At 38.1% G+C, this 27911-nt stretch overlaps 1 protein-coding gene across 2 annotated transcripts; it reads right to left on the reverse strand.

Moving 5' to 3' along the window:
• Positions 1-226: 226 nt before the first annotated feature.
• gdpd5a (glycerophosphodiester phosphodiesterase domain containing 5a) lies at positions 227-27839 on the reverse strand. 2 transcript variants are annotated; one of them, XM_055207895.2, is made up of 17 exons: positions 27462-27839; positions 15996-16160; positions 10522-10625; positions 10083-10176; positions 8798-8857; positions 7699-7797; positions 7518-7611; positions 7207-7352; positions 6643-6725; positions 4962-5112; positions 4476-4697; positions 2560-2717; positions 2274-2421; positions 1682-1764; positions 1285-1299; positions 1030-1142; positions 227-844 (listed from the first exon to the last, which is right to left on the reverse strand). In XM_055207895.2, the coding sequence occupies exons 2-17, from the start codon at positions 16110-16112 to the stop codon at positions 711-713; spliced, it is 1821 nt and encodes a 606-aa protein (XP_055063870.2). In that variant the 5' UTR covers positions 16113-16160; positions 27462-27839; the 3' UTR covers positions 227-710. The 2 variants fall into 2 exon arrangements, with proteins under 2 accessions (XP_055063870.2, XP_055063871.2); XM_055207896.2 differs by lacking the exon at positions 1285-1299 and having other exon boundaries at positions 27462-27837.
• Between the last annotated feature and the right edge of the window lie 72 nt (positions 27840-27911).

A 27911-nucleotide genomic window follows, 5' to 3' on the forward strand; every position in this document is an offset into this window, starting at 1 on the left:
TATTCCAAACAATATTTGGAGGACCGTTGGAAAAACTATCAGGGACCCCCAAGAGGCCACTGACCCCCCATTGAAGACCGATTATAGAATTATAGTGTTCGGTAATAACTTAATGTAACTGGGCCCTATTCATAAACAATTAAAAATCTGCTTTAACCCAGAGCCTTCATGAAAAACACAACACAATACAAATTTTCATTACAAAAAAGACATTGATACAGCAGTATTGAAGAATAATTATTTTTAACTGCAATATATGAATCATCAGGAAGCACATAATGTTACAAAAATAAAATAAATAAAAAATAAATAATGATAACTGTCCTATTAGCTTTACAGTTGAGAAGATCCTGAACATTTGTATTTATAAATGCTTTGAACATTTAACCTATTAACCACCAGTCTGTTATCACATCAAATACATTAACAGTAGGAGACTTTTATTACCTGCTTGAAACTCGGTTTTAACAGTAACACATTTTACAGTGCACATCCTGCTACATTAACTTCATTTTAAATAGTTTGATACAGGAAAATAATCCATACATAAGGCATCAATGCAGAACACTGAAACAGTGATGTGATCCAAAAATACATGTGATACAGTGTCCCTAGTGTCCATAAATCAACAAAAAAGCAGAGATCTTCAAAGAAACGTAAGCTAAAATAATAAAGATATGAAGTTTGAGATGTTCCTTCCATATATTGTCTCACACAGGAAGTCCAGGCTTTACTTTAGTCACATGACATGTGGGCGTCACTGTGTCATCACGGGTATAGGCGTCTAATCCATTTCCCGTATACACAGAAAGCTCATCTGTGCTCCCAACACCATTGCTGATTTCTGAAGGATGGAAAAAACACTGAACTCACAAACTCAAAATTCATAGACATCAAACCTCCTATAGGAGCTTACAGCTATTTCATCTAAACTTCTTGTCAAACTTTGCATTTGGCCTGACAATCATTAAGAACTTTAATGATTAAATATCCAAAGTTCAAACACAACCGTGACCTCACAAGTCTTACCTGAGAAGAGGAGTTTCTCCTTCATGAGGTTGACGTCACGGCTTGACCGACGCACCACAGCATTTAGCATGATCTGCTCGGGGTTGTAGCTACGCATGCCGCTCATCTTCCACCTGAGGAATTTTAAAAAGATCATTACAGGAATACAAAACCAACTAGGACAGACAAAGACACGCAAAAAGATTGTAAACACAACCAAAACCAACTTACAGTGCATTTGAAGCTGTTTGTTTATGCAAAGCAAATACCAGTTACCTGATAAAGTGATAGCTGAGCGATTTCAGCGTGCAGCACAGGACAGATGCATGCAAAGAGCACAGAAGAGACAGAAACGAGGAAAAGAGAAAATGCCAGAGAGAAATAAAGCAAATGCACAACTCATCACTCGTACTGTAGCTCAATTGAAAGAGCATTGTACAAGCAGCACAAAGGTCGTGGGTTTGATCCCAGTAATGCACAAACTTATATATAGCTTGAATGTATTGCAAGATGCTTCATTTGCCAAATGCATAAATGTAAACACTGAACTTGATCTATTAATCAAACTGCTGTTTATGCAAGTGTGTGTGAATGTAAAAGCAGCTTTAACAGATTTTTTCAAAAATGCATTTGTTGTCTTCATTAAAAACATTAAAATAAAAGATTCACTTACTTTTGGAATATAAAAATGCCAATGACAATCGCTAAAGAGATGAGATCTGAAGTGATCCATATCAGGCCATATTCATCAGCACTCTACAAAACAACAACAACACGTTTTTGCAGAATTTATCCACTAGATCAGTGGTTTTCAAACTAGGGGCCGGGGCTCCCAGGGGGGGCGCGAGATGGTGCCGGGGGGCCCCAGTTTTATGACATTTTATGAAATACATTAATTTATCGTGAATTCTGTGTAATTAAACCTAAAAAAATAAGGCTACTAACCAAAAGCACTACTTTTTTGTATAATTTAATGTTTTCTTTTTTTTATTAAAATGTTGAGTTTTAGAACAGTTTTTTGTCACAAATTTTCTTTGGGGGGGGGCCGCAAAGGAATGCATCGTATACAAGGGGGGCCGCACGCTGAAAAGTTTGGGAACCACTGCACTAGATGGACTTACAACAATGTGAAAAAGACAGTTTATCAATTTGCACACATCTCTACCGTATGTCATATTGTATATCAGATGAATATTAACACCGAGGCATTTTTGAATACATGTGTGCATGCATTTAAAAGTAATATTAAAAAAAAAAAATGATACCATGATCCAGACAGGATAAGGCACTTTCTTCAGGATGTGTGGTGCATCAGAAGACACCGACTGCGCGCCGCTGCACCACATGAGTGAATAAAGCCACGGCTCATTGACTGGATACACATTCACGCTCACATTACTGCTAGACAACTGCCTGCTCACACACAAACATATCACACATAACAAACAAAAACACAAACAGAGTATTAAACACTTTGAATATTGTAAAGCGCTGCAATTGATATATGATATTTAATACAGAGAACGGCGAATGCTGTGAGTATACGTGTACCTAATATCTTGAGCTGCGGCCTGGCTGTAGTGAAGGGTCAGGGTGCTGATCCCTCTTTCCTTCAGGTCAGACACTGGGAGTTTCTCATCCGATGTCTGGTGGAGGAGAGGAACTGCTGCACGTACCTTCTTCCTGTACCAGTCAGGTGTCCACATCACCTACGCACACACATGCACGCACGCACGCGCGCACACAAAAACTTTTATAAGTGCACACAGTATAAATGCTGTTAAGGGGGTCGGACACCGGGCGAGAAGCGTCACGTCGTGCCATGTATCTAAAAATCGAATACATTATTTTCTATGAATGTACACATACTGGCGCCGTCTGTCCACTGTGACTCTGCTCAAATTCCTGCTGTGCCACAGAGCGCCACTCAAATAGTTTACTATTAAAGGAACACTGCACTTTTTTTGAAAATATGCAAATTTTTCAGCTCCTCTAGAGTTAAATATTTGATTTTTACTGTTTTGGAATCCATTCAGCTGATACCACTGGCAGTACCACTTGTAGCATAGCTTAGCATAATCCATTGAATCTGATTAGACCATTAGCATTGCGCTAAAAAATAACCAAAGATTTTAGATATTTTTCCTATTTAAAACTTGACTCTTCTGTAATTATAACGTGTACTGTAGTAAGACCGATGGAAAATTAAAAGTTGCGATTTTCTAGGCAGATATGGCTAGGAACTATACTCTTCATTTCGGCGCATGAAAATAGTCCCCTGCTATTGAAAGTTTCCAAGGGGACTATTTTCAGGCGCTGCGTAATATCATTGCGCCTGCTGCAGCCATGTAACGGCAGCAAAGTCCTTATTACGCCGGAATGAGAGTATAGTTCCTAGCCATATCTGACTAGACAATCGCAACTTTTAATTTTTCGTCGGTCTTAGTACACGATGTAACTACAGAAGATAGAAGTTTATAATTCACATGATCATGTGAAGAAGAATGAAAATGCAAAGTCACGTGGGTATACATTGATTGGGACAAAATTATAAAAAAAATTTATTGCCAAAAATCATAAGAAAGTTAAGTAGAGATCATGTTATTTTCTAAATTTCCTACCGTTAATAGCTATATAAAAATGAATTTATCATGTTGCTAATAACTTCATTTGGACAACTTTAAAGGCGATTTTCTAATTGTTTTGATTATTTTGCACCAGATTCCAGATGATCCCTTATGCTTGGTTTTGTGGTCCAGGATCACATTTATAAGATAGTTTTGATTTACCGTATTTTCCGAACTATAAGCCGCGTTTCATAATTTGGCTGGTGCTGCGTCTTATAGTCAGGTGCGACTTGTAAGTCAGTATGAATTTTGAAAATTTTCGAAATAAATGCGATATATAGTCCACTGCGGCTTATACTGTATGTATTATTTCATCTTAATTATGCATTTTTGAATGATGCGACTTATACTCTGGAGCGACTTATCCGGAAAATACGTGTATTTAATATTTTCTGCATTTACAGTAGCAGACGCTTATCAGATTCAGAATCAGTGAGAAAAACAAGAGAGCGGTTTATCTTTTTGGTCACTAAATAACCAGTTCTGCTTTTTCACACGTGGGAAAAATTTCAACTTTATTGGTCATATACACAGTACGACATGTAGTGAAATGCTTGGTACGACTTGTCGCCACAGTTTACACTAAGAAATTATATATAGTCCGATTAGGAATAAGAAATAAATTAAACAATATAAATAGAAAGAAATCTATTCATTTTATATTAAAATAGAGTTGGACATCATCCATGTTCACATAAAGCATGGCGACAATGCACAACAAACTTTACATTTTATCAGTATGTGTGTTCCCTGGAAATCGAAGCCATGACCTTTGTGCTCCAAATGCAATGCCCAAACAATTGAGCACACTCTGTTTGTCTGGCTGTGTGTTATTTTTACCTGTTCTGGTTGGATACTGGATCTCTGGATGACTTTCAGAGCATCACTGACCCAGAGCTGGTGTCGGGGGTGTTGGGGTGGAGGTCGTCGCAGACTGAAGATCACAGAGCGATTCGTTCTAGCTGCCAGACGCAGCAGCTCCGACAAGCTACACACCGTCTGATTGGCTGTGCGGTTACGGTCCCTCTCTGACATGAACTGTGCTGTCCAGTATGGGTCATCCTGAGGAAAAAATACGTTTTAATATCCTATATGTGACAAAACCCAGCTATATTTGTGATTTTACATTAAATCATTCTACATAATGTAAAGAACATTCTGTTTAAATATAATAATAATATTTGTTTTATAATTACTAAGTAAGGTAACATCAAAGATTAAAGTGAAATCAGTGACTGAAATTAGATTATGAGACTTTAGCTTGAATTTCACAAATAGGGTCACAAATAAATGAGCTGGTTAAGGAAAGGGGTGGAAGTTAACTACCCTGAGAAACCAAAGTCCAGCATTGAGACTACGGATCTCTGTCCAGTTAAAGAGCGAGGCGTCGTCGTACTGACGGGAAGGAAACAGTCTGTCCACATCTGTGGTCCTGCGAAGTGTACGGTCTCTCATCAGGAAGGGCACTCCATCCAAACTGATGAAATAGAGACAGTCAATAAAATTAAAGACTCATTTGTAAAAGCCTTTAGAGACTAAACACAGATTAACTCATTCCCCGCCATCGTTTTTTTTTAAAAGTTGCCAGTCAGCGCCAGCATTTTTATGATTTTCACAACAGTTTAATGCCTTCCAGAAAATGTTCTTCGGTAAATATATAAACATACAATATATTAAATGAAAGAACAGACCCTCTGCTTTAAAAAGCATTCATTTGTTCTCTTTCATCATCTCTCAAATATGGGTAGGTTTCTTCAAAAATACTAAATTTGAGCAAAAAGCTGAGATCATTTCATTTTTGTAAAGAACTTTTGTAAGCGATCAGATTCAGAGTGATGATCAAAACATACACAAAGTTTTTACTGTTTTTGCATCGGTGGATGCTTCAGTGTTTTATAAGTTGGGTAAGAGTGCCACCTAGTGGATAATAGCGGAAATATGGATTGCCGTAAAAACTCGTCATTGGTAGGGAAGCGTTTTCTCTTAATTGACGAGATAACTCCTCAATGGCAGGGAAAGAGTTAAACACACAAATAGTTTCATACTTTTACTATATATTTGAATAATTAATTTTTTCTTTTGTCCTATATCTCAACTGGTATAGGAGTACATTACCACCGCAAAAGTTGTGGGTTCGATTCACAGAAACACCTAATGACAAATGTAAAGATTAAATGCACTTTCTTCGGATAAAAGCATATGGCAAATGCATAAATGCAAAAGTCCCCTTCGTTTCTTTGAAATTTTCCAAATAATGAAAGCATAAATAAGCATATTGTTTCTGTATATTTGATATACAGATATATTTAGTCGAAATAACTTTACGAATACTTTACGAAATACGAACTTAAGTCCACATAACATTAAAATGTTTGAAAGAAAATTTAAAGGTGCAGTGTGTAATTTTTCGAAGGATCTCTTGACAGAAATGCAATATAATCTACATAACTATATTATGAGTGGTATATAAAGACCTTACATAATGAACTGTTATGTGTTTATTATCTAAGAATGAGATGTTTTTATCCACATACACCGCGGGTCCCCTTACATGGAAGTCGCCATTTTGTGCAGCCATGTTTCTATGGTAGCCCCAAACAGACAAACTGCATTTTGGCACTACTGTATTTTGTCTTAAATAACAACATGTTTGTCTTGTGGCAGCTACCGTAGCTTCTCTATGCGTTTCTGTGAACGGTGGACAGAGTCGTTGGTTACAATACACAGTCTCACTGCTAGATGCCGCTAAAATCTACACACTGCACCTTTAAAAGTGCAAGTAAAAACATTTAAATTTTATACTAACATCTTTAAATCCATTGCTATGGAAATTTCATACAGTGCAAACTGATTTGCTGAAAGACATTTAGGAATAAAAGTATCAACAAATCAACTTTCAAGCTCAACTGTCCCAAGAAAATCGTTTTTTATGACATCATACTACTTTAAAAGTAAATTACGCTGAAAAACAACAAGTTGCAAACTTGAACAAAAACAAAATTGTTACCTAATGACGACATCAGCTTCCAGTGCGCTTACTTTGTGTTGCAAGGCTTTACTGAATGACATAATTGTGTGCTCTGGAGCAAGCTGGGGGAGAGAGAGCGAGAGAGAAAGAAAGAAAGAAAGAAAGAGAGAGAGAGTGAGTGAGTATTAATTACAAACGCTTCTCAGAAACTAAACCTGTTTGTTAAACTTCCTCTAACTCACAAACAGGAAATAGAATCCTGAAATGAGCTACTGGGTCAACATCCTTGTTGATCCCAAAAACAACATTACTGACAACCAATCAGATTTTAGAATCAGGTTTGGTCAACCTAGTAACATTCCTTACATAGCAATGGAAAAAGATATTAAACAAGGTCGGCACACCATAGCTCCAAAAGTCTCACATTTTTTATTTTGGGCTCTTAAGTAACATATGACGTTTCGGGCATGCAGGATCTTTCTTAGACACTCAAAAAGAAACGTTATGTGAGAGTTCACAATTAAAATGTTTTGATAATTTCTTTGACTTTTTTGATTGAGCACTCATGTTGATTTGCGTGCTTTTGTTTTGTTTCAATCTCACCATTGGAGCACCGCGACGACCAATGACAGCAGGACGAGGGCCGAGCTCGGACCGCTCCATGATGCAGGGAGAAGAGATGAAAAGAGGAACCAGATACAGAACCAGGAGAACACTCACATAAACCATCAAAATTAGAACCTGGAGTTCTGGACACACACACATAAATATATAAAAACACTACATTCAAAACACAAACACTTGAAAATATTAAAAATATTTGATTCACGAAATCATTGACGCAAATTGCTATCTTAACAGGGTTCCTGATTTCAGTTGCGTCTTTAGCCTGATCTGATATTTTTTTAACTCACTTGATCTTTCACCTCGTACCACCTGAGCAGCAATGACCCATCCTAACGCTGTGACCACAGCTAAGGCCCCGATGTGCAAAAAAGGCCCTGTGAACTAAATCAGCAGATACACAACTCTCAAATATCACATTACAGGGTTTACACAACATCGCATAACCATGAGTAGTAAGGAAGAACCAACCTGGAGCGAAATTATCACAATGTCCCACTCATCCTGCCAAAAATCATCAATGGACACGACACCCGTGATGGTGGTGAGCAGAACGACCAGAACTCCAATCTGTGAGAAATAAAAAATAAATTGGATGCAAAATATTAATTGAATAACTGGGTGATTCTCACGAAACCATTGAAACACCACGGCACTAATGATTTTAGCTTTAAAATGTGTAATATAGTAACATTAAAAAGCATCAGAATTAACACAATACTGTGTTCTACCTTGCACAATGTGTGATTTCAACATAAGAATTTATAATTGGAAATTTTATCTCATTTCTGCTGAAATTCTCATTACCGCAATGTGTCCGGCTGTGTTTGAAAATGCGTTATGTTGTAATTTAATCAAATTAACACAAAAATATAAAGAAAAAAAATAAATGGATGTTTTGCTAGACTGCTTTAGATGACAGAAAAAATATTTACTGAATATTCATGTATAATAATAATAAAGAAAAATTAGGAAAATGATGTGTCCATGCCTGATGTTCTCATCCTCCGCAACACTTTTTGAGAACAGTTTAAGCACACATACAGAATTTTAATAAAGTTTGATTTTGAGTGACCAAGCATATGGACCAGTTACTTCAAGATGGCTACCAGGTAAGATAATTTTTTTACAGTTAATTTGAAATATTGTCTTGTCAGAATGCTTACACGACATTTTGATTATCATTACCGCAACAGATGCTTATTAAATGTTAATTTAATTAATAGAAGCATAATACTTTGATTTTAAATGCATGTGCAGAATCTCCAAATTATGTTCTTTCAGGTTTGTCATGTCATTTTGAAAATATGTCAGTGTTGATGTTTTCTGACTGTTGCGGTAATGAGATTTTTTAGGACTAATTTTTTTAATTATGTTACAAAAAGTGTTAAATGATAAGTAAAAGTTTTTAAATTAATGTTCCCATTTACTCCAGACTTTGTTTTTCAATGTCTGGTGTGAAAAAAGTAAATTTAAGCAATTTTTACATTTTCATGCTTGACATTTTTAAAACCAAGTTTTTGTGAGAATCACCCAACTACAGTATAGGCTTACCTTATGAGCTTCTTACCTTGTGGAGCCAATACAAGTTAAGCTGCTGTCCCAGTCCAATGTGACAAAGAGCAAGAATCTGAAGGGTGAGAAAATTAATTAAAGTTGTTTAAACGCTACATATTTTATTGCTGTTATTTTCCATAACCACCACTTCCACATTTGTCCACTAGAGGTGCCATAGTTTCTACAACCAGAAACCGAGGTGAGAAAATTAATTAAAGTTGTTTAAACGCTACATATTTTATTGCTGTTATTTTCCATAACCACCACTTCCACATTTGTCCACTAGAGGTGCCATAGTTTCTACAACCAGAAACCGAGGATAGCGCAGATATTAAATCACTAAAAGGTCGACAAATTACAAGGAGACAATAGGAATTTCTTTGGATTTATAAACGTATGAATTTTTGGGATGTTATGGTGCTTTTCCATTGCATAGTACCCCACGGCTTGGTTAGGGTCGAGACTGACTTATGGGGGCTTTTTCCACTGGGTGCAGTACGTAGTACCCAATACTTTTTTAGTACCACCTCGATTGGGGATCCAAGCGACCCGAGCTGATACCAAAACGTGACGCCAAAACACTTTAGATCACGGATTGGTCTGAGAGAATCGTCACTACCAGCGTCATCGCTATAATGTAAAGATTAGCTTTACCTTCATGCTAGCTTGCGCTTTCTCGAGTAAACATGTTGTCATCTGTGTTCTGCTATAAGTTCCCAAACCCCCTTTTGGCAATGGGGACGAAAAACATCCACAGGTTAAGAAACAGGAACACCATAACAGTTTTTATCCAGACTTGCAGTTTGTGGCGGCACATTCGAGACACGCACGTCCGCATATATGCTTAAATGCAACTATCTATTTGTGGTGGTCAATTTTAATTTTGTGGCGGACTGAGAAATAAATGAATGTATGGGAATGTACGACGCTCTCACTTGTATGATGTCACAGCAGTAGGCATCGCAAATATAAAGACACGCCTATAATCCCTCCCACTCGAAGTGTTACTAAACTCGATGGAAAAGCTAACTAAGCCAAAGTGAGGTGAGCTGACCCGGCCTGACCCAAACCAAACCGTGGGGTACTATGCCATTACTCACATAACTCACACTGTGCAAGTGGTTTTTGGATATTTTATTACACAAATCTTACATATTGTGGCTTTAATCAATAATTAAGGCTTTTTTTACTTAAATTTAAATTAAGGTATTACAAATGTAAACACAGCAATTACCAGGCCATTAACAGTTTAAAGTGCTGTTCTTTCTGTTTTACATGAGGCTGTGAAGATCACTCACTATTAAAAATGCAGTGTAAGTAAATCCTGTCAGTGTTGTGGCGAGAACAGGAACGGTGCCATCCTTCCAAATGCCCGAACGATTATATAACAACCTGCAAAAGATACAAAATCAACGCAAGCTGCTCACACACACCAACTTAACAACAACCTCAGCGAGCTGAATCCACCCGACATTCATACACACAGTATGGAGAGTCTTATGCTAAACTGTAAATTGTAGTATTTTAAATGCACTCATGCGGCATCCATGTTTTGCCTGCAATTAAGTGTACATCTGCATGCTTAAACGTCAGGAAACTCCCAGAGCATGTTCCAGCATCAAATCAACAAGAAAAAGGTTGATTTGTGCGGAGGACACGCAGCGGGGTTTAGAGTTAATGACCTGCTGAATTCATGGCTGTAACAGCGGGTTCCTCCACACGCTGGGCTGAACTCACCAGTTGAACTCGTTGTAATCATTACGAGCTTGCCACCAGAAGTAGGACCAGACGACGAGGAGGAGAAATGAACAGCAGAGGAGGAAGAACCATGAACATTCCCACTGAAAAACAAAAGCAGGATGTAAACACACATGTGGTGGAATTTGTCTTATACTTTTCAATCGTATGAGCATGGGGTTATGTCAAAAGCTGAAGATTTTTGCTTATATTACATCACCTGTACTCAAATGAAGCAGGGTTTAATGCTGCGTTCACACCAGCCACGGTAGAGGCAGCAAGCGCGAGTGATTTCAACGTTAAGTCAATGTAAAGACGCGTTAAAGCGCGTCTGGAGATCTCGTGCCGCGAATGAGGCATTTAGTGAAGCGCGGTAGAATTGAACTTTGGGGGAAAAACGTGCCACGTTAACCAATCAGGAGCTTGCTCTAGTAGTGACATGATTACAGGAAGCGAGCAAAGTCGCAGAAGCCCCTCCCATGACGCAAATTTCCGCGTGAATGTCTCGATGACTAGAATTTCACGCGCAAATGAAGCGAGTACACATAAAATGTAACAGCGTCTAACTACGCGACCCACAGTAATGCTGCGTTCACACCAGCCATGGTAAGCGCAAGTGATTTTCAATGTTAAGTCAATGTAAAAACGCGTTTGTTTCTTGCAGACGCGAATCCGCCTCATTCGTGCGTCTAGTTCATGCAAATGACGCACATTAAGCATTGCTGCGAGAAACTCGCGAGTTGAAAAATCTGAACTTTGGTGGAAAAACGCGCACAGTATGAACCCACAGTAATGCTGCGTTCACACCAGCCGCAGCAGAGGCATCAAGCGCGAGTGATTTAAATGTTAAGTCAATGTAAAGACGCGTTTACGCGCGTCTGGAGGTCTCGTAGCGTGAATGAGGCGTTTAGCGCGGCAGATGCGAATCCGCCTTTGTTCGTGCGTCTAGTTCGCGCGAATGACGTGAATTAAGCATTGCTGCAAGAAACGCGCGAGTTGAAAATTTTGAACGTTGGCAGAAAATCACGCTGCGTTAACCAATCAGGAGCTTGCTCTAGTAGTGACGTGATTACAGGAAGCGAGCGGGGTCGCAGAAGCCCCTCCCATGACGCAAATTTCCGTGTGAATGTCTCCAATGACTAGAATTTCATGTACGGCTTTCGCGCACGAATGAAGCGAGTAAACTCAAAATGTTCAAGTTAGGGGTGTAACGTTTAACTGTGCAAATGCGCGTTTTCTCAATGAATGAATTTTAATGAATTACGGTGAAATCCCGGCACATCCAAAAGCCAGGGGGCGCTCTCGTGCAGAAACACCCTTTGTGCCACAAAAGAAGTAGCATTACAAATGCTATTCCAAGAAATGTCTATAGGAATATTTATATTGCTGTTCTTCAAATTGTTTCAGGTATTTTCACGATAATAAAGAATATTTTGAATGATTTCGTTTAACGAGTGTTGCTTTTTAAATGCATGTTATAAACGACTCCGACTCATAATGATTTTAGATCGATAAGGATTTCCTACTGACCAAATGCCGTAGTACACGCTCAAGCTGAGCATGAAACACAGAATCGCAGCCTTGTGATTCAGAATCGATTTCAGACAGGCATTTTTAATGGGACACACGATTAATCGTTTTAGCCAACTACGTGCGAATAGCGCGCTTTTGCCGCCTGTACTGCGTTTGATGTGAATCCAGCATTAGGTTACTGAGGTTTTTGAAGTACCTAATAATGTTCTGGCATTATGATACAGTGTAAGCTTTTAACCAACTACTAACAGGTTAAAGATTAAAACTTAATTAAATTCCTTAACCATGGAAACATCAACACCCTGCGTTCCAACCAAATTACTTAAGAGAGAAATGGAGAAAGAGAGAGGGAAGGAGGGAGAGATTGTCTGGCATAATGCACTGTTTCCTTGGAGACACACCACTGTCTCTGTAGGAAATTAAAGGGGCGGAGCTTTACTGTTCTGTTAACAGGTGTTAAAGGGTGATGAAAGTCACATTTTTCTTATCTTATCTAATGTTGCTAGTGTAACAGATCACATACAAGGCATTACTCCTGAGGTCAATTTCTGGGAATTTCAACTTAATCCAACAAATGAGACCATCGTATGTAAATATATATAATTCAGCACAATCGCTGGACCTTTCCAACAACTCTGACAATGCACATATCTTAACAAAAGTCATCTGACGTGCTTACTAGTTACGACAATAACAACTCATCCAAATTTTTCCAATTATTATGCGCACAGCCTATTTCAAAGTGACTCATTTTGGACTTCTGAAATGTTGTGGAGTTGATACATTAAGATGTCACTCAAATATTTTACCATTGTGTTCATTCATTCTGCGTTGCTGAGAGTTGTTAATCCCTCAATCCAATCATCTTCTCAAGACCTGCTCATGAGCACATCGGGTAGGACGCATCATCATCACGCTCTAAATAAAGAGTGGGCGGGGCTTACAGGGGTGACACAGCCTAAGCCAGCCAATCAAAGAGATTCTAATGAGTTACCGCTTGATTATAAGGTGTTACTGCTGAAACCTTGTCCAAGCGGAAAGAACTAGTGACTCTGTGTGTGTGTGTGTGTGTGTGTGTGTGTGTGTGTGTGTGTGTGTGTGTGTGTGTGTGTGTGTGTGTGTGTGTGTGTGTGTGTGGTTATGCTTGAATGGACAATTACTGATGACTTGCGGTGAAATAAAACTCCACAAACTCAGTCACAAGCTTCCGTCTAGACAGAACATGATAGGATTGAATTACTAACTTACTATGTTTTAGTACTACTTTAAAAAAATAAGTATTTATATTTTAAAAATTAAAACCAAAACAAAGTTTTGCATACGAGATTCATGCACTCTAAAAAGCGCTAGATTTTTTAAATCCATGAATGGGTAAAATATAAACAAACTTATATTTTGAGATGGGTGGGATATGGACATTTTCTTCATTTATTAAAGGGTACCATTTACAAGACGACTATTTAAAGATGTCAAATAAATCTTTGGTGTCCCAAGAGTATGTATGTAAAGTGTTAGCTCAAAAATCATATAGACAATTTATTATAACATGTTAAAATTGCCACTTTGTAGGTGTGAGCAAAATGTGCCGTTTTTGGATGTGTCCTTGAAAATGCAAATGAGTTGTCTCTGCACTAAATAGCAGTGCTGTGGTTGGACAGTGCAGATTGATTGGTATTATCCCATTCTGACATCACAAGGGGAGCCAAATGTCAATTACCTATTTTTTCACATGCTTGCAGACAATGGTTCACCAAAACTTAGTTACTGGGTTGATCTTTTTTACATTTTCTAGGTTGATAGAAACACTGGGGACCCAATTATAGCACTTAAACATGAAAAAGTCAGATTTTCATGATACATCATCTTTAAACCAATGATTGGGCGCGTTGTGGTAATTCACATCTGTTATTTATCATCAACTGGCAAAAACAACATCTCTCTGAATTTTTAAACACTTGTATATTATAAAAAACACTTTCATAATTATTTTACATATCCATGCATAAATTTGGAGGAACATTTAATTTATAAGTAGACTGGTCCCTTCCAATCTAGCAATGTGTGTTCATATTAAAACTCATTTGTTTCGTCTTTAGATGTCAGGAAATTTATTGAGTTGGCAAGCGCAATTTCGGTTGGAGAGCTTCTGAAAAGGTCACGCATAGGGAAACATAGGGAAAATTTATGCTCACTGGTTTTTGCATTTTATTGTGGGAATTTTTAGGGAACGAACGTTCCAGTGCACTGGAAGGATTTTGCGATTGAGACACCCCTTGAAAAGAACAAGGAAGCTGATTTAGACGTTGCAAATGACCTCACCTGTAAAAAAATCTTAAAGGGGACGTATCATGAAAATCTTGCTTGTATCAACCTAGAAAATGTGAAATAGATCAACCTAGTAACTTAGTTTTGGGAAACCATTCCCTGCAAGCATGTGAAAAAATAGGTCATAAAAATTTGGCTCCCCTTGTGATGTCAGAAGGGGATAATACTGCCCCCCACACTTAAAGTGGCAATTTTAACATGTTATAATAAATTATCTATATGGTATTTTGAGCGAACACTTCACATACGTTCTCCTGAGACACCAAAGATTTATTTGACATCTTAAAAAAAGTCTTGTGACATTTCCCCTTTAATAATATTTAATTTTAGCATACTGCACTTTTCAATGTGTAGTTCACACCAGATTAAATTTTTATTTATTTTTATTTTATTGTTGGTGGGACAACAGACATAAAATCTTTCAATTGCATTTCATGTCTATGCCAGATACTACAGAAACAGTACAAGCATAAAAGTATATTCATTTAAGCATAATCAAATCAAAAGATTGCATGTAAACATACTGATTGCTTTACTTATTTAAGTGTTTTGCATTAAATCTCTGCTATTATTTATGTCTGATACTGTATCAATATTAGAGAGCTTTAGATAAAGCTGAGATAAGGCTTGATTTCTAGTCTAGCTACAGCTCAGGTCCAAACATTTGATCGCTTTGCTGTAATGAATGCTTGCTTAAAATAACAACCATTTCTGGTTGAGTAACTATGTGGGTAATATCAGTATCAGTCTGGTGTCACCACACACTGAATAGGCAAATCAGAGAGAGAGAGAGAGAGAGACAGAGAAAGAGAGAGAGAGACCTGACTAAGCCTCTCTATGTGTTGTATACAAATTGGAATTGACCTACAATACGTCCTTCAGAGAATTTGAGACCCTGGCTTGAGTTTCTTTCTGTCTGATGGTGAGACAGCAGTTGGAAAAGGGATTTTCTTTATTATGGGTGAACAAAGTCGCCCCTTCGCTCACGCTGTCCGCATTACAGATATCATAAGACAGTCATGTGATCTAAGAAAGATGTCAGAACTATCAAAATGGAGCCACCAGAAGTGTCAGACAGCCATAGAAAACAACTGTCCGTTAAGCTCCGCCCCCTTTCCATACTCTGACTAAACCACAATAATGGACAGGTGTGAAAAAATAATGACGCAACACTTTACAAATGTCGCAAAAGTCACACGAAAAATTTGTATAGAGCTAAATGCTGTAGCATTGGTATCGATCATGATTGAACAATAATTTTATTTCAACATGTTGTATAAGGGTTTTATGTTTAATGGTAGCCTTAAAATGACATGAAAGAGTTGTGGGGTGATACATGTTAAAAAGCATAAAGAGATCTGTTATGTTTCTTCTATTAAGTTTTGGATGTCTTTTAATTTACTTAAGTGCCCAGTGAACTCCTGCTGTCGCCCAATCATTTCATATCTGCTCCCGGCTATCTTTGCCTGCCAGTCTGGTGGCGTACACAGAATGGGTCACGTGATGTCGGACCTCTATTGCCTCGATCATCTTTGTGCATTTCTAAAAGTTTTTATCTGCTCAGTATACAATGGCTTCTTCCACAATGGATGTGCAAATGATGACACCGGTGTTACCTTGGAGCTGTCGTCATGGGAGCGCTGGTAACGTTTCCAACGGCAGCCGTAGATCCCGGTCAGGCAGGACAAACACAGCTGTCTCTCATAGACCTGCAAGGGTTGGTGTTTCACCATAGTCAGGCCACAGCTGATCTTCAGACATCCCACTAACACGCCAAAAACCTGCAGGACGGACAAAGAAGATCTGGCTTGAAGAAACAACCTCCATAAGGTTATAATAAACATAGATGTGTCTTTGAGATTCAGTTCAGAAAAGATAATCTGGCACTTTATGAGACCAAGTAGCTTAAAAACTAATTTGAGGTTTATAGGATTGATTTCAGGCCTCATTCATTTGTGGAAATAAATATGAATCAGATACGTGCATTTGCATCTGCAATGTAAGAGGGCAGATCAGATATTCCTGTGTCAAGACCGAGGGGCAACCTTCCGATCTCGCTGATGAAGCCAATACGGAAGTGATTTAAACTGCAATTCATCGACTGACCGCTAGGGGCAGGCTCCAAAAGGGAGTCAATTCCCATAGACCTCCATGTTAAAATGGCCAACTTTACAGTAGAAAATGTGTTTTTGGTCTGTATAGCTACTTTTGCCCTTCATGACAACTGTGAGGGGAGTAATTTTTTTTGCAACTCATCCGTTTAGATCAGGGGTCTTCAACGTTTTTTGGGTCGGGGACCCCTTAGATGAGAGAGGCATGGAGCAGGGACCCCCTGATACTAAATGTGTAAAACTGATATATTTAAGTAATCAGTAAGGTACGAGAGGCTGCCTTTTCGTATTAGGCACAACGCAAAGTGGAGTAAAGTACAACTATTGACCAATCAGAATCAAGGACTGGAACTGTTTTATAAATAGAAACAAACCATATTGTCACACAGCCATACTATATTAAGACAGTACATTGGCACTATTATGCTGTTGTTGTACATGCATAATTTTTTTGTTAAGGTAGATTTAGTTTTTATATGAATGTAATAATAATATGAATATGAATATAATAAAAATAATATAATATTATTTTAAGGTATTTGCAGTGTAATAGATTTTCATTTTACTGTGAATTTACCTGAACCTGGGCTTTCAGTTTATAAAGATGACTGATCATGGTGAATGGCACAAAGACTCTCTATTCTGGTGGGGATAGAGGTTGTGCTACTTTATAATTCAGAGGTTTGTTGCCTTTCTCGTGTATCGTCATTGTCACGAGTTTGAGTAACGCAGCTTCATATCAGACTCAGGAGAAAACATGCATTGAGTCCGCGAGCATCTCTTTGGGGCAACTTTTTGAGAGGCGGATTTCAACCTGACTATGAATCTTGCACAAAGCACCATCACTGTGCGCGTTTCATACATTTTTAAAACCGAGCGATAGTTTTGTCAAAGTTTATAATGCAGACGCGGGCTTGCGTCATTTGCCTTTTGAGTTAGCGCTTTAAATCTGAACCGCGTGAAACAGCTGTCCAAGTTCAGAAACTTAGATGAGACAATGTCGCACTGATCCTAAAATAACTTTCTGAAAGAAAGACACACATGCCTATAAAATTTACCTGTTTTATGATGCCTTTTCTGTCGCTACTGCTGCTTCCTGAGTGTACATTTATAATCTTCAAATATTTTATTTTGGTCCGCTTGTTAAACTGAATGCGCGCCTTCGCGGCCACGCATGTGCACAACTTAAAGGGGACATGTAACGTTTTTTGTACATATATTTTATGTTTTTAGCAAAAATAGCTTGTGGTCAAACATCATTTGGCGGACCCCCTGCAGGTCCGTCGCGTACCCCCTGGGGGCCGCGGACCCGCGGTTGAAGACCCATGGTTTAGATTATATTAAGCCTTAAACTTCTGCATAATTAAGGGCGTGGCCGCTTGAGTGACGGTTGAACAGCCACTGTCGTCACTAGAGTCAAGCTCGGTAGGCAGGCAGGCAACGCCTACTTTAAGCTTCAAAAACGATCTTCAGAAACGTATGGGTGACGTCACGGCCATACGTCCATCTTTTTTTACAGTCTATGGTGGTCAAGATGTGTCGTACGTCATTAAAAAAGTGGCGTTTGCCAACCACATCATTTGCGATGTCACAGTGGATGCCTGCTCCACTTAGTAAAGTAATGCTAAAATTGTATGTCTTGTTACAGAAAACACAGTTCGTTTGTGCAAGCATCTTATTACGACGTATAGTAACGTTTCAGGGATAAGCGCCCTCTAGTGGCCAGCAGCTTATTACAATCTATGGTTACGGTTCAAGGTTATTTGCCTAACTGTGCATTCACACCGCCACTGGCGATAACGTCAAAGTTGCCGGAAGACATTTATTTTCAATGAGAGCCGGAGACGAGCAGCGGCGTGAGCAGAGGAGAGTTGAAATCAGATCAACTTTATGGTAATGAGCTATGACGTGGTTCGGCGGCAGCCAATCGGAAGGCGTAAACGTTTGACAGCAACCAATTAATAACCAATAGAAGTCCTCTGCTTGCCAGAGAATGCATTCAAGCGTAAGATCGTCCGCTACTCTTTTTCTAAAGTGTCATTGGCAGGGCAGCCAGAGCATTTTTGGCGCTCTTGCCGGCTGCGGTGTGAACGTACAATTATGCGTCAGATTACATGCATTTAATTTTCTGAATTTGTCAAATTAAAAATGGTTTCATAAACATTTATGGTTTTAAAGATATTTTGGAGCATCTAACCCCACCCCTATCCTAAAACCAACCACTTCTTAACCATAACCACAACATGCAAGTAAAAGTCACAGATATTTATTGCATAAATCGACTAATAAACAACAATATAATAGTATTATATGCAACTTGGGTTGCAAACCTTGCGAACTGAAGCCATAAAAGTACTTTATATGAAGAACTCACAGTCAGGACTCATTTAAACTTAAACCAGAATATTAGAGAATGACACAATCGGTCACGAGAGCCAAAAGTATTTCACATTCCAACCTGACGTAATGATGCAAATGGTCACGAGACACACGTCAGCCAATTTTATTTTACAAGCAATGATGAAGTAATATCGCTTCTTCTGGTTTTTGTATGAGTTTACACACCGAATCTAATATTTACAACAGAAAGTGATCACTTTTATGTCTTTTCCTCTTATAAATGGATTGCATGACCTTGGTACACTTTAAATATTTGTACTTTTTTAAAACAATTGTGACAGTTTTGTATGCTGTGTTTTATATTATTTAAAAAAATGAGTATTTGCTTGCAATGCGTGAATAGTGTAATGTGTAATATAAATACAATTAATCCTGGAGGTTTAAATTAAAAATCATACACCAGAATATAATTTCATAACATATTAAGTTTAACTTGCTGCTGGTAAAGGCGCTAATTTAGTAAATGCATCTGCGAGTCATATTTGGGGAAACGACCTAAACAGTCATAGGGGTTGTTGAACTTTTGGTTATCAACCTTGATGCATTATTCCAAACTACAACATTCATTACGCCCCCAATATATTTCAAGCAATACGGAGAAATGAATTGATTCTCAAATGCATGCTCTCAATTTTCGCAAATAACCAATAAATATGCTTAAATTCTCCTGAAGCCATGTGAATCAGCATTAACACAACAGATGCTCTGAAGAAAAACAACAGATTTCAATGACAGTAATTAAAACAGGATATCAGGAGACAACCATGCAGCGCTGGTCTGATCTTTGTTCCAGCTCAGATGGACAGACCACCATAACCGGCACTCATTAGCATATCATTAGCATCCCGATAACCACAGGAACACACATGAATTATATGCTACAAGAATCTTCCTTATTCGTTTCCTTTTTTAGTCCACATCTGAGCTATGAGGATATAAACGCTTGCCAATCTCATGGACAGTGATGATGAATTATGATTATTCTCAACTGTTGACAAAAATCCTGCTTCATATTCCACATATATTTCCACATGTGATCAAAGCAGCAGTGCTCATGTGATGGCTAGCTCTTATATTAAAGTCCCGACTACTTTCTGAAACTAATAATTCAAATTTGTGCAAGTGTGACCTTATCCTTTATGTTTCTAAACTGCTGCTTAGACAATAAATTGAATAATATAGAAATATTCATATTGTTTGGTTTTAGCTGTTACCCAGTAACAATCTTCACAGTACACATACTGTCAATCTTCCATTCTTCTTGTGGTGTCAACCAGTTTAATTACACAACCTTTTGACCATGGTGGTCAGAATGAAGGGTCCTTATATCTGATTTACTGCACTTTCTTTCATCCCTTTCACATAAATAGCTGTTAAGTGCGACAAGGGGTCATCAGAGGTTCTCTATACAGCACTGTCTACAATCTCCAACAGGTCCGATTTTTAAGATCACATGCATCCTCTATTTGCCTACAAAAGACAATACTGATTCAAGCCATTATCTCTTTCAAACACAGCTTCCTGTTGAAAATGGCCTTGTCTCTGTGAATTAACATGCCAGCCTGACTGTCTACACACGCTCTTAAAAAATAAATGTGCTATCTTAAAAAATAAAGTGAAAGAGTTCTTTACAGCAATGCTATAGAAGAACTATTTTCGGTGCCCAAAGAACCTTTTGGTCAAAGGTTCTTCAAATAATTATTTCTCTTTCTTACCTTTTCATGGTCTATTGAACCCTTCTCCACGACAACAGAACCATTTTGTGGATGCTAAAGATTCTTAAGGTAGCATGCACACCAAAGTTTTTCACCGGTGGCCGGCGTATGTTTTCAATTGTTTCCAATGGAAGCGCTGCATTTTTCAAAAAAGTCAGCAGCTGGCACTTTTTTTACGCGCTGAAAGCTCACCGATTTTTCCGCGCTCAGCGCAAAGAATCGAAAAAATATTCAACTTTAGGTGAAAAGCTCAGCCTTGCAATGTCAGTTCTCACATGGCCGTCCAATCACAGTGGAGGAGGGGCGATATAAATATCACAACAACCAACCCGCACATCGTTCAACGACTGATAAACAAAGCAGAAGTATCAAAGCAATCAAAGCACTCAGCTGTTAAAAGCTGGTAGTTGGCTGAAAAAAGCTGGCAGTCGGCATCCGCCTGCCGGTTTAAGCCGTGTTAAAAAGCTTTGTAAAAGCTTTTGAAACCTTATGTAACCAAGGCAGGAAACGCGGGGGGACGAGGAGTAAATTTCGAGCGGGAACGAAGAGTTCAACCTCAAACTGGTTTAAATTTTTGAAATTTTCTTTAACCTGAGGACAAATTTATTGTTAAATTGTTAAAGGTTTGTGTGACTTAAAGGTGTATTGTGCAACTTTTAGAAGGATCTCTTGACAGAAATCTAATATAATACTAGGGCGGTAACGATTAATCGTGCAAATGCGCGTTTTCTCAATGAATCAATTTTAATGAATTACGGTGAAATCCCAGCACATCCCAAAGCCAGGGGGCGCTCTCGTGCAGAACCTTCCTTTGTGCCACAGAAGAAGTAGCAAACGCTATTCCAGGAAATGTCTATAGTAATATTTATATCGCTGTTCTTCAAATTGTTTCAGGTATTTTCATGATAATAAAGAATATTTTGAATGATTTTGTTTAACGAGTGTTGCTTTTTTAAATGCACGTTATAAACGACTCCGACTCAATGATTTTAGATTGATAAGGACTTCCTACTGGCCAAATGCCGTAGAACACGCACAAGCTGTGCATGAAACACAGAAATGCAACTTTGCGATTCAGAATCGATTTCAGACAGGCATTTTTTATGGGACATAATATACATAACTATATTATCTGTGGAGTATAAAGACATTAAATAATGTTTTAATTACCTTAAAATTAGCCGTTTTTATCTAAATACACCACAGGAAGTCGCCGACATGTTTCTACAGTAGCCCAAAGCGGACAAACAGAGGCAAATATCGTCTTGACATTTATATACCGAGGAAATATTGATGACGACATATTTGTCCTGTGGTAGCTACCGTAGCTTCTCATTGCGTTTCAAAATTTGATTGGTTGCAGTTCGCAATCTCAGCACTAGATGCCGTTAAAAATACATTACACCTTTAAATGCTAACTGTGCGTTCACACCTGCCGCAGTAGAGGCGGCAAAAATTGCGTTATTTGCGCGTAGTTGGACGCTTGAACATTTTGAGTTAAATCGCTTCATTCACGCATGAAATTCTAGGTATTATGCTACGTACACACCAAACGCGGGGCATCGCGTTACACGCTCTAGATTACTCGCGGGATTTAACTTTGTGTCATGCGAATTTTTCGCTCAAGTTGAAAATTTTCTCTCTAAAATAATCCACTCGTGCAAATCGTTGAACTCGGGTCTGGTGTGAAAATACAGTTAGAGACATTCACTCAAAAATTCGCGTCATGGGAGGGGCTTCTGTAATCTTGTGACTACTAGAGCAATCTCCTGATTGGTTAAAGCGGTGCGAATATCCGCCAAAGTTCCGATTTTTCAACTCACATGTTTCCTGCGGCAATGCTAAATTTGCACAGAACACGCCTTCCCCGCACTAATTCACACAGCGTCATTCGGGCGTACCGCGCCGCAGGATGCCTATTCGCATCTTTGCATTAACTTTACATGTAAATCACTCGCGCTTGCCGCCTCTTCCGCGTCTGGTGTGAATGCCACATAAGAAAACACTTAGGTGGAAACATAAACAATTTATGTTATGTTATTTTAAACTAGAATGCCCCAGTGAAATTCTGCCACTTCCTGCCGTGTACGGAACCATACAGCCCAAAAAAGAACCTTTATTTTTAAAAGTGCATGCAACATAAGCTAGGGGCTAATGTTCATACTAATGCCCTAGTTTGTTAGAAAACTATATTTGCATAAACTGGAAACTTTTGCCAAATTCAAATGATCTGTAGTGTATTTTGCAGCAGGACCGTAACTGGGCTAAAAGTCAATTAGCTTTCGGTTGTTTCAGAAACCAGAATATTTACTTATTCTTTACTGTATATGATGAAATATATACTTATGATGGTGAATTGTGTTGTAAACAGCTATATGCTCTTAAAATAAAAGTGCTACATGATGCCATACAATAACAATTTAAAGAACCTTTAACATCCACCAACCTTTCTGCTGGACAACAATTTCTTTGTAGTAGAAAAGTGCTTTAAAAATGAAAGAAAGAAATGGTTCTTTTAAGAACCTTTGACTAAAAAGGTACTTTGGGGAACCAATAATGGTTCTTTTATAGCATCTGTATAATAATACACTTCTCAGCAAGCAATTATGCACTTAAAAGACAACTAGCAGCCGTTCAAACATAGGCCAGACGTCTAGGCTAAAACAAGACAAAATTTTGGCTGTCAGTGAAAATTTTATAAACATCCGTCTAACCATAGCCCAAAAATAAATAAATAGATGATACCAACACCTTGTAATCACTGTTGACTTTGCTAACACCATCTCGCAAGTTATTTTGGCAAAAACAACATGTAACCGAATTCAAGTTTATTTTGGCTAGAAGCGAGTTACTCATAGCTGGATTATATCGGATCTATAGTTAACCTAGATGGAGAAATGATGGTATACATAAGCAATCTAATGATTCACTGTAATTGCAAGATTTTTCAGAAAATCTAAACATACGTCTACCGTCATATTAACACATTCTTCGCAAATGCATTAAAAGCAAACACACACAGTTTCTCTTGAGTTAGTGTAAATGTGTGTATCCAGCAACTGTGTGTGTTTTTGTCAGCTGTGCTGGCATGAGAGCTTCTGGCTTCAGTCTGTTTCCATGACACTGAGCCTTCCAGAAGCTTTCAGACGTACAAAAGCCTGAATTCTTCATCATAGGGTAAAATAAGTTCACTGGTCTGAGTCTCATTCCGGGTCTGATTTCAGACTTTCTTCCCCTTCCACAGCCGCCGGACTTTCCCGACAGGTACGAATGCCAGCGACAGGAAGCTTCTTTTGTCTGCTTAATTTCCTGTAACGGTTCAGACCCCCTCCTCAAATGACCAGAGCCCCACATGCTTCAAATGACACCACAGAATTACTTTAAAAAAACGTGAATGATTTTGACTGATAAAACAGCTTCCGATAAACAAAATGACCACATTATTTGATTAAATTATATATACGCTGCTTACTAGGACAGACAGATGTTCTCCAAGTTAAGGATGTGGAACCTCATAGGCTAACCAGAGAAGCAGTTGGGTAGCGGGAGATTTTTGTGGGCTGTGGCTTGCATGGGTTTGGATCCTTGCAAGGTTGAAAACACCTAGAACGCCTGTTTGCATTTCCTGTAATGTTATTTTTGAATCAACCGAAAGCACAAACATGTCTACATCTGAGACGGCCAAGCTTCAAAGCTCCCCACTTCTTTTAGGTATTTCAAAGCACCATGTGCCCAAACATACTTATTGTTTGATCCTGATCGGAATGTACAAAATGTACCTGATGGCAACAATTTAGGTCAGAAGTCCTGCTGACAGAAGCGAAATGAGATGTTAAGGTCTACCAGGCTAGAAAAATGTCATAATATTTTTCAAATGACGAATAATGTATCATTATGGGGTGAAAAATTCCCCCTGCTAATGATTTCTTCATGCTTTAAAATAGCTTGAATGTAACTGTACAGTGTACACCCTTTGCTTATTTGGTATAAACGAAGCAATACATTTGCGAATTAGTACCGCCTCTACTTATTTGCACTGGCTTCGATCATAGTTATGAATATGCAAATGTATCCCCGCCTCCACTCATTCACACCAGGTTGGACTATAGATATATGTGTACATAGTAGGGATGCATATCAATTAATCGCGACCAATCCATAGCAGAACAAAAGTCCCCGTTCACATCACATATGTGTGTGAACTGCGTACAACAATTATGTATATATAAATACGCACACATGCATGTATAATTTTAAGAAAAAAGTACCTTTAATGGCATTAACTAATATTATAGATATCCACTGATTAAAAACTATGCCATTGTTTACTAATGATGCACCGAAATGAAAATTCTCGTCTGAAACCGAAAAACAGTGCAAATCACAAATAGCGCAGCATAAACAGTCGCTCCACATTAAAACGTTACGTTGTTTTTCATTGCTTTATTTGCAAAATATATGTTAATGGACTACAGTATGAGAAACATTAGCGCAACTCTCTCTAAAGTTTACACATCAAGAGTTTTGATCTTTGAAGGGCATACTGTGATGATCACGTCTGGAACGGACACATTCACCTGCATGTGCCTCTGTGCGTACAGAAAGCTGCTCATTTTAGCACCTTTTTGCGGTTAAATGCATCCACACCGCAGATATGTTGATTCAGTCAAGCACGTGCAGGTCGCGGTTTCTGTTTGCGTCATCACAACATTTCGGCCGTATTGTTTCGGTGATAAAAGTCTTTCGGTAAGCACATTTAAGTCATAAGTCAATTTTCGGTGACCGAATATTCAGTGCATCCCTATTGTTCACATGTTTAAATATGCTGTTACCTAAATAGGCTTTAACTAGCATATGTCCTCAGCACGCTGCGTTTTGCGTATCTAAATTAGGGCTGCAAAAACGATTAATCGTGACTAATCGTTTGCAGAAAAAAGCCCCTGCCTACATCATATATGTGCGTGTACTGTGCATAATAATTATGTATACAAAAATACACTATATAATTTTAAGAAATAAATCTATTTATATATTAAGTATTTATAATTATATATAATATAAAAAATATTTAAATATAAAATGTTTATACACATGTAAATATTTCTTAAAGATATACTTGCATCTGTGTGTATTCATAATTATTATACACAGTACACATATATGATGTAAACAAAAACCTTTATTCTGCAAACGATTAGTCGCGATAAATCGTTTTGCAATCTATCCAATTTTTCTATTGGCGTAGCCAATGTAGTAGAATAAAACATTACGTAGTAAATTTTACTGCAAAAGCACGGGATACCTCACATAATTTTATGTTATGGACCTCAAAGCTTCACTACAGTGTCATCTGTCATTTCAAATACGCAAGGGCTTTAAATTCGAATAGATTTGATTGGTTGTCAATGGTTTATCGATCATTTGCTCCGAACGAGATCCCAAAAATATCGTTCCAGTTTTTGGAAAACATGTCAAAATCACCACATAGACATACCGTATATAAAGAACAATAAAAACTTGATTTTCACCACAGGGGACTTTAAATAAAAAAACATAAAATGCCAATAAACTAAACTATTTCCATTCACAAACTTATATGATTCAAAGATCTTCATTTTTGATCAAGTCCAGAAAGTGAGACAGAGCTCTCATTAACTTTAAGCAGACATGAAATTAGATTTTTAAAAATGAACACTCTTTCTATTCACGGACTCATGCATGATTTAAAAGTCTTAAAATACAGAAACAGTTCATTATTGTACATCTTATGATCAGACAGTGAAGAAGATCAATGACACAGACTTTGGGAAGTTTCTATGGGAAACCATCCAACAGGTTTGTCAGAGCCATCAAAGACAAGAAGGGTTTAGTTTCCCAGGAACAGAACAAGTCCTTTGTATTGAACCTTCATTGGTGGGCCCTCTGTGGATCTTTCCAGATAATCTGACCTTCATTTATCTCTTCACTTTCTCTTTTCAAAAGACACCTTCCTGGGCAAATCTACCTGCTCGGATAAACAACTCTTATAGTTGGATTTTAAACATGGAGGATTGTTGTGGAAAGCCCATAATGACAGTATCTGACGTAGCACAAATGAAATGTGATATTTTGGCAACCGAAACAAAACACAACACCATATTTATGTCTCAAAATTACTGCTGACAGCAAAATAAAGGCGAGTTTAGACTCAGAAATGCTTTGCTATGGATCAAGTCCACAGTTAAAAGTGAATGACATCAACATTCAGTGTTGTTCATAGTCCAAAATCCATAGAGCCAAACAAACACACCTACATGACTTAAACATTATTTAAACTAACAGTATAACAACAATATGTTTAGTGCATCACAACAACAAGCTGGTCATTTAAATAAGGAGAAACCTGAGAGGGTTATTAATGTTTTTACAAAGAAACCCTAGGATATGGCATCAACCATGGACTTACTACAGCAAGCAACCATCATTTAACCATGATGACATCTGTAGCAAACGAAATAGCAAACTAATGGCAATCAATCCACCAAAAGCAACGTTACCACACCTTTACTATAATAAAACCATGGTTAATTTTCATAGGAGAAGGGGCAAAAAGTACCAAAGCACACAATGCATGTCACGACTCACGCATCCATCTAACCTTAACCAATTTAGTAGTGCAATGTTATGAGGTATCTTTGAAATAACACTGTACGTAAATTTACGCATTCAGTGTGATAAACATCAAATAAGATCAACTTGTACACACTTACTTTATAGATATGACATATGCAAATCCTGCAAATGAATGTACTACCTATATATAGTAGGCTAGTGTGATAGTAAACTTGTATTGGCTAAGTTACTTATCCACACTCACCTTTTCTCTGGCAAGGTGAACGGCGCAGGTAACTCAGTCTTTATTCCTCCTTGTTGCGCGTGTCTGTGTAGGCTACTTTATCTCGCAACTTTTATTCAAAGCACTTTAACAAACTCACCCGAACTCAATACTCAATAAAATAAAGTGGTGCCATTTAGTGAAAATAAATAACGTTAAACCTAAGCTAATTGAAAGTCACCGTAAGTGTAAAGCGCTCACGAATCTATGACCGAGCTTAAACTCGCTTTAAAATCGGCCATGATCTCTGGCGAGAGGAGGAAGGGTTTAAATAAATTGATACGATGTCTGAACGCTGTGCGTTTGAATGTCTGAGATCCAAGTTCCAATGAGGACATTCAGCACAGATCGGAGGCGGACAAGTAAATCCATCCGATCCCCGTGGGAGGAGCCACGCGCCCCGTGTGTTCGACTTGACGCGGCTCAGTCTGA

The sequence above is a fragment of the Misgurnus anguillicaudatus genome, chromosome 12 (assembly GCF_027580225.2).
Source record: "Misgurnus anguillicaudatus chromosome 12, ASM2758022v2, whole genome shotgun sequence".
Classification (NCBI taxonomy): domain Eukaryota; kingdom Metazoa; phylum Chordata; class Actinopteri; order Cypriniformes; family Cobitidae; genus Misgurnus; species Misgurnus anguillicaudatus.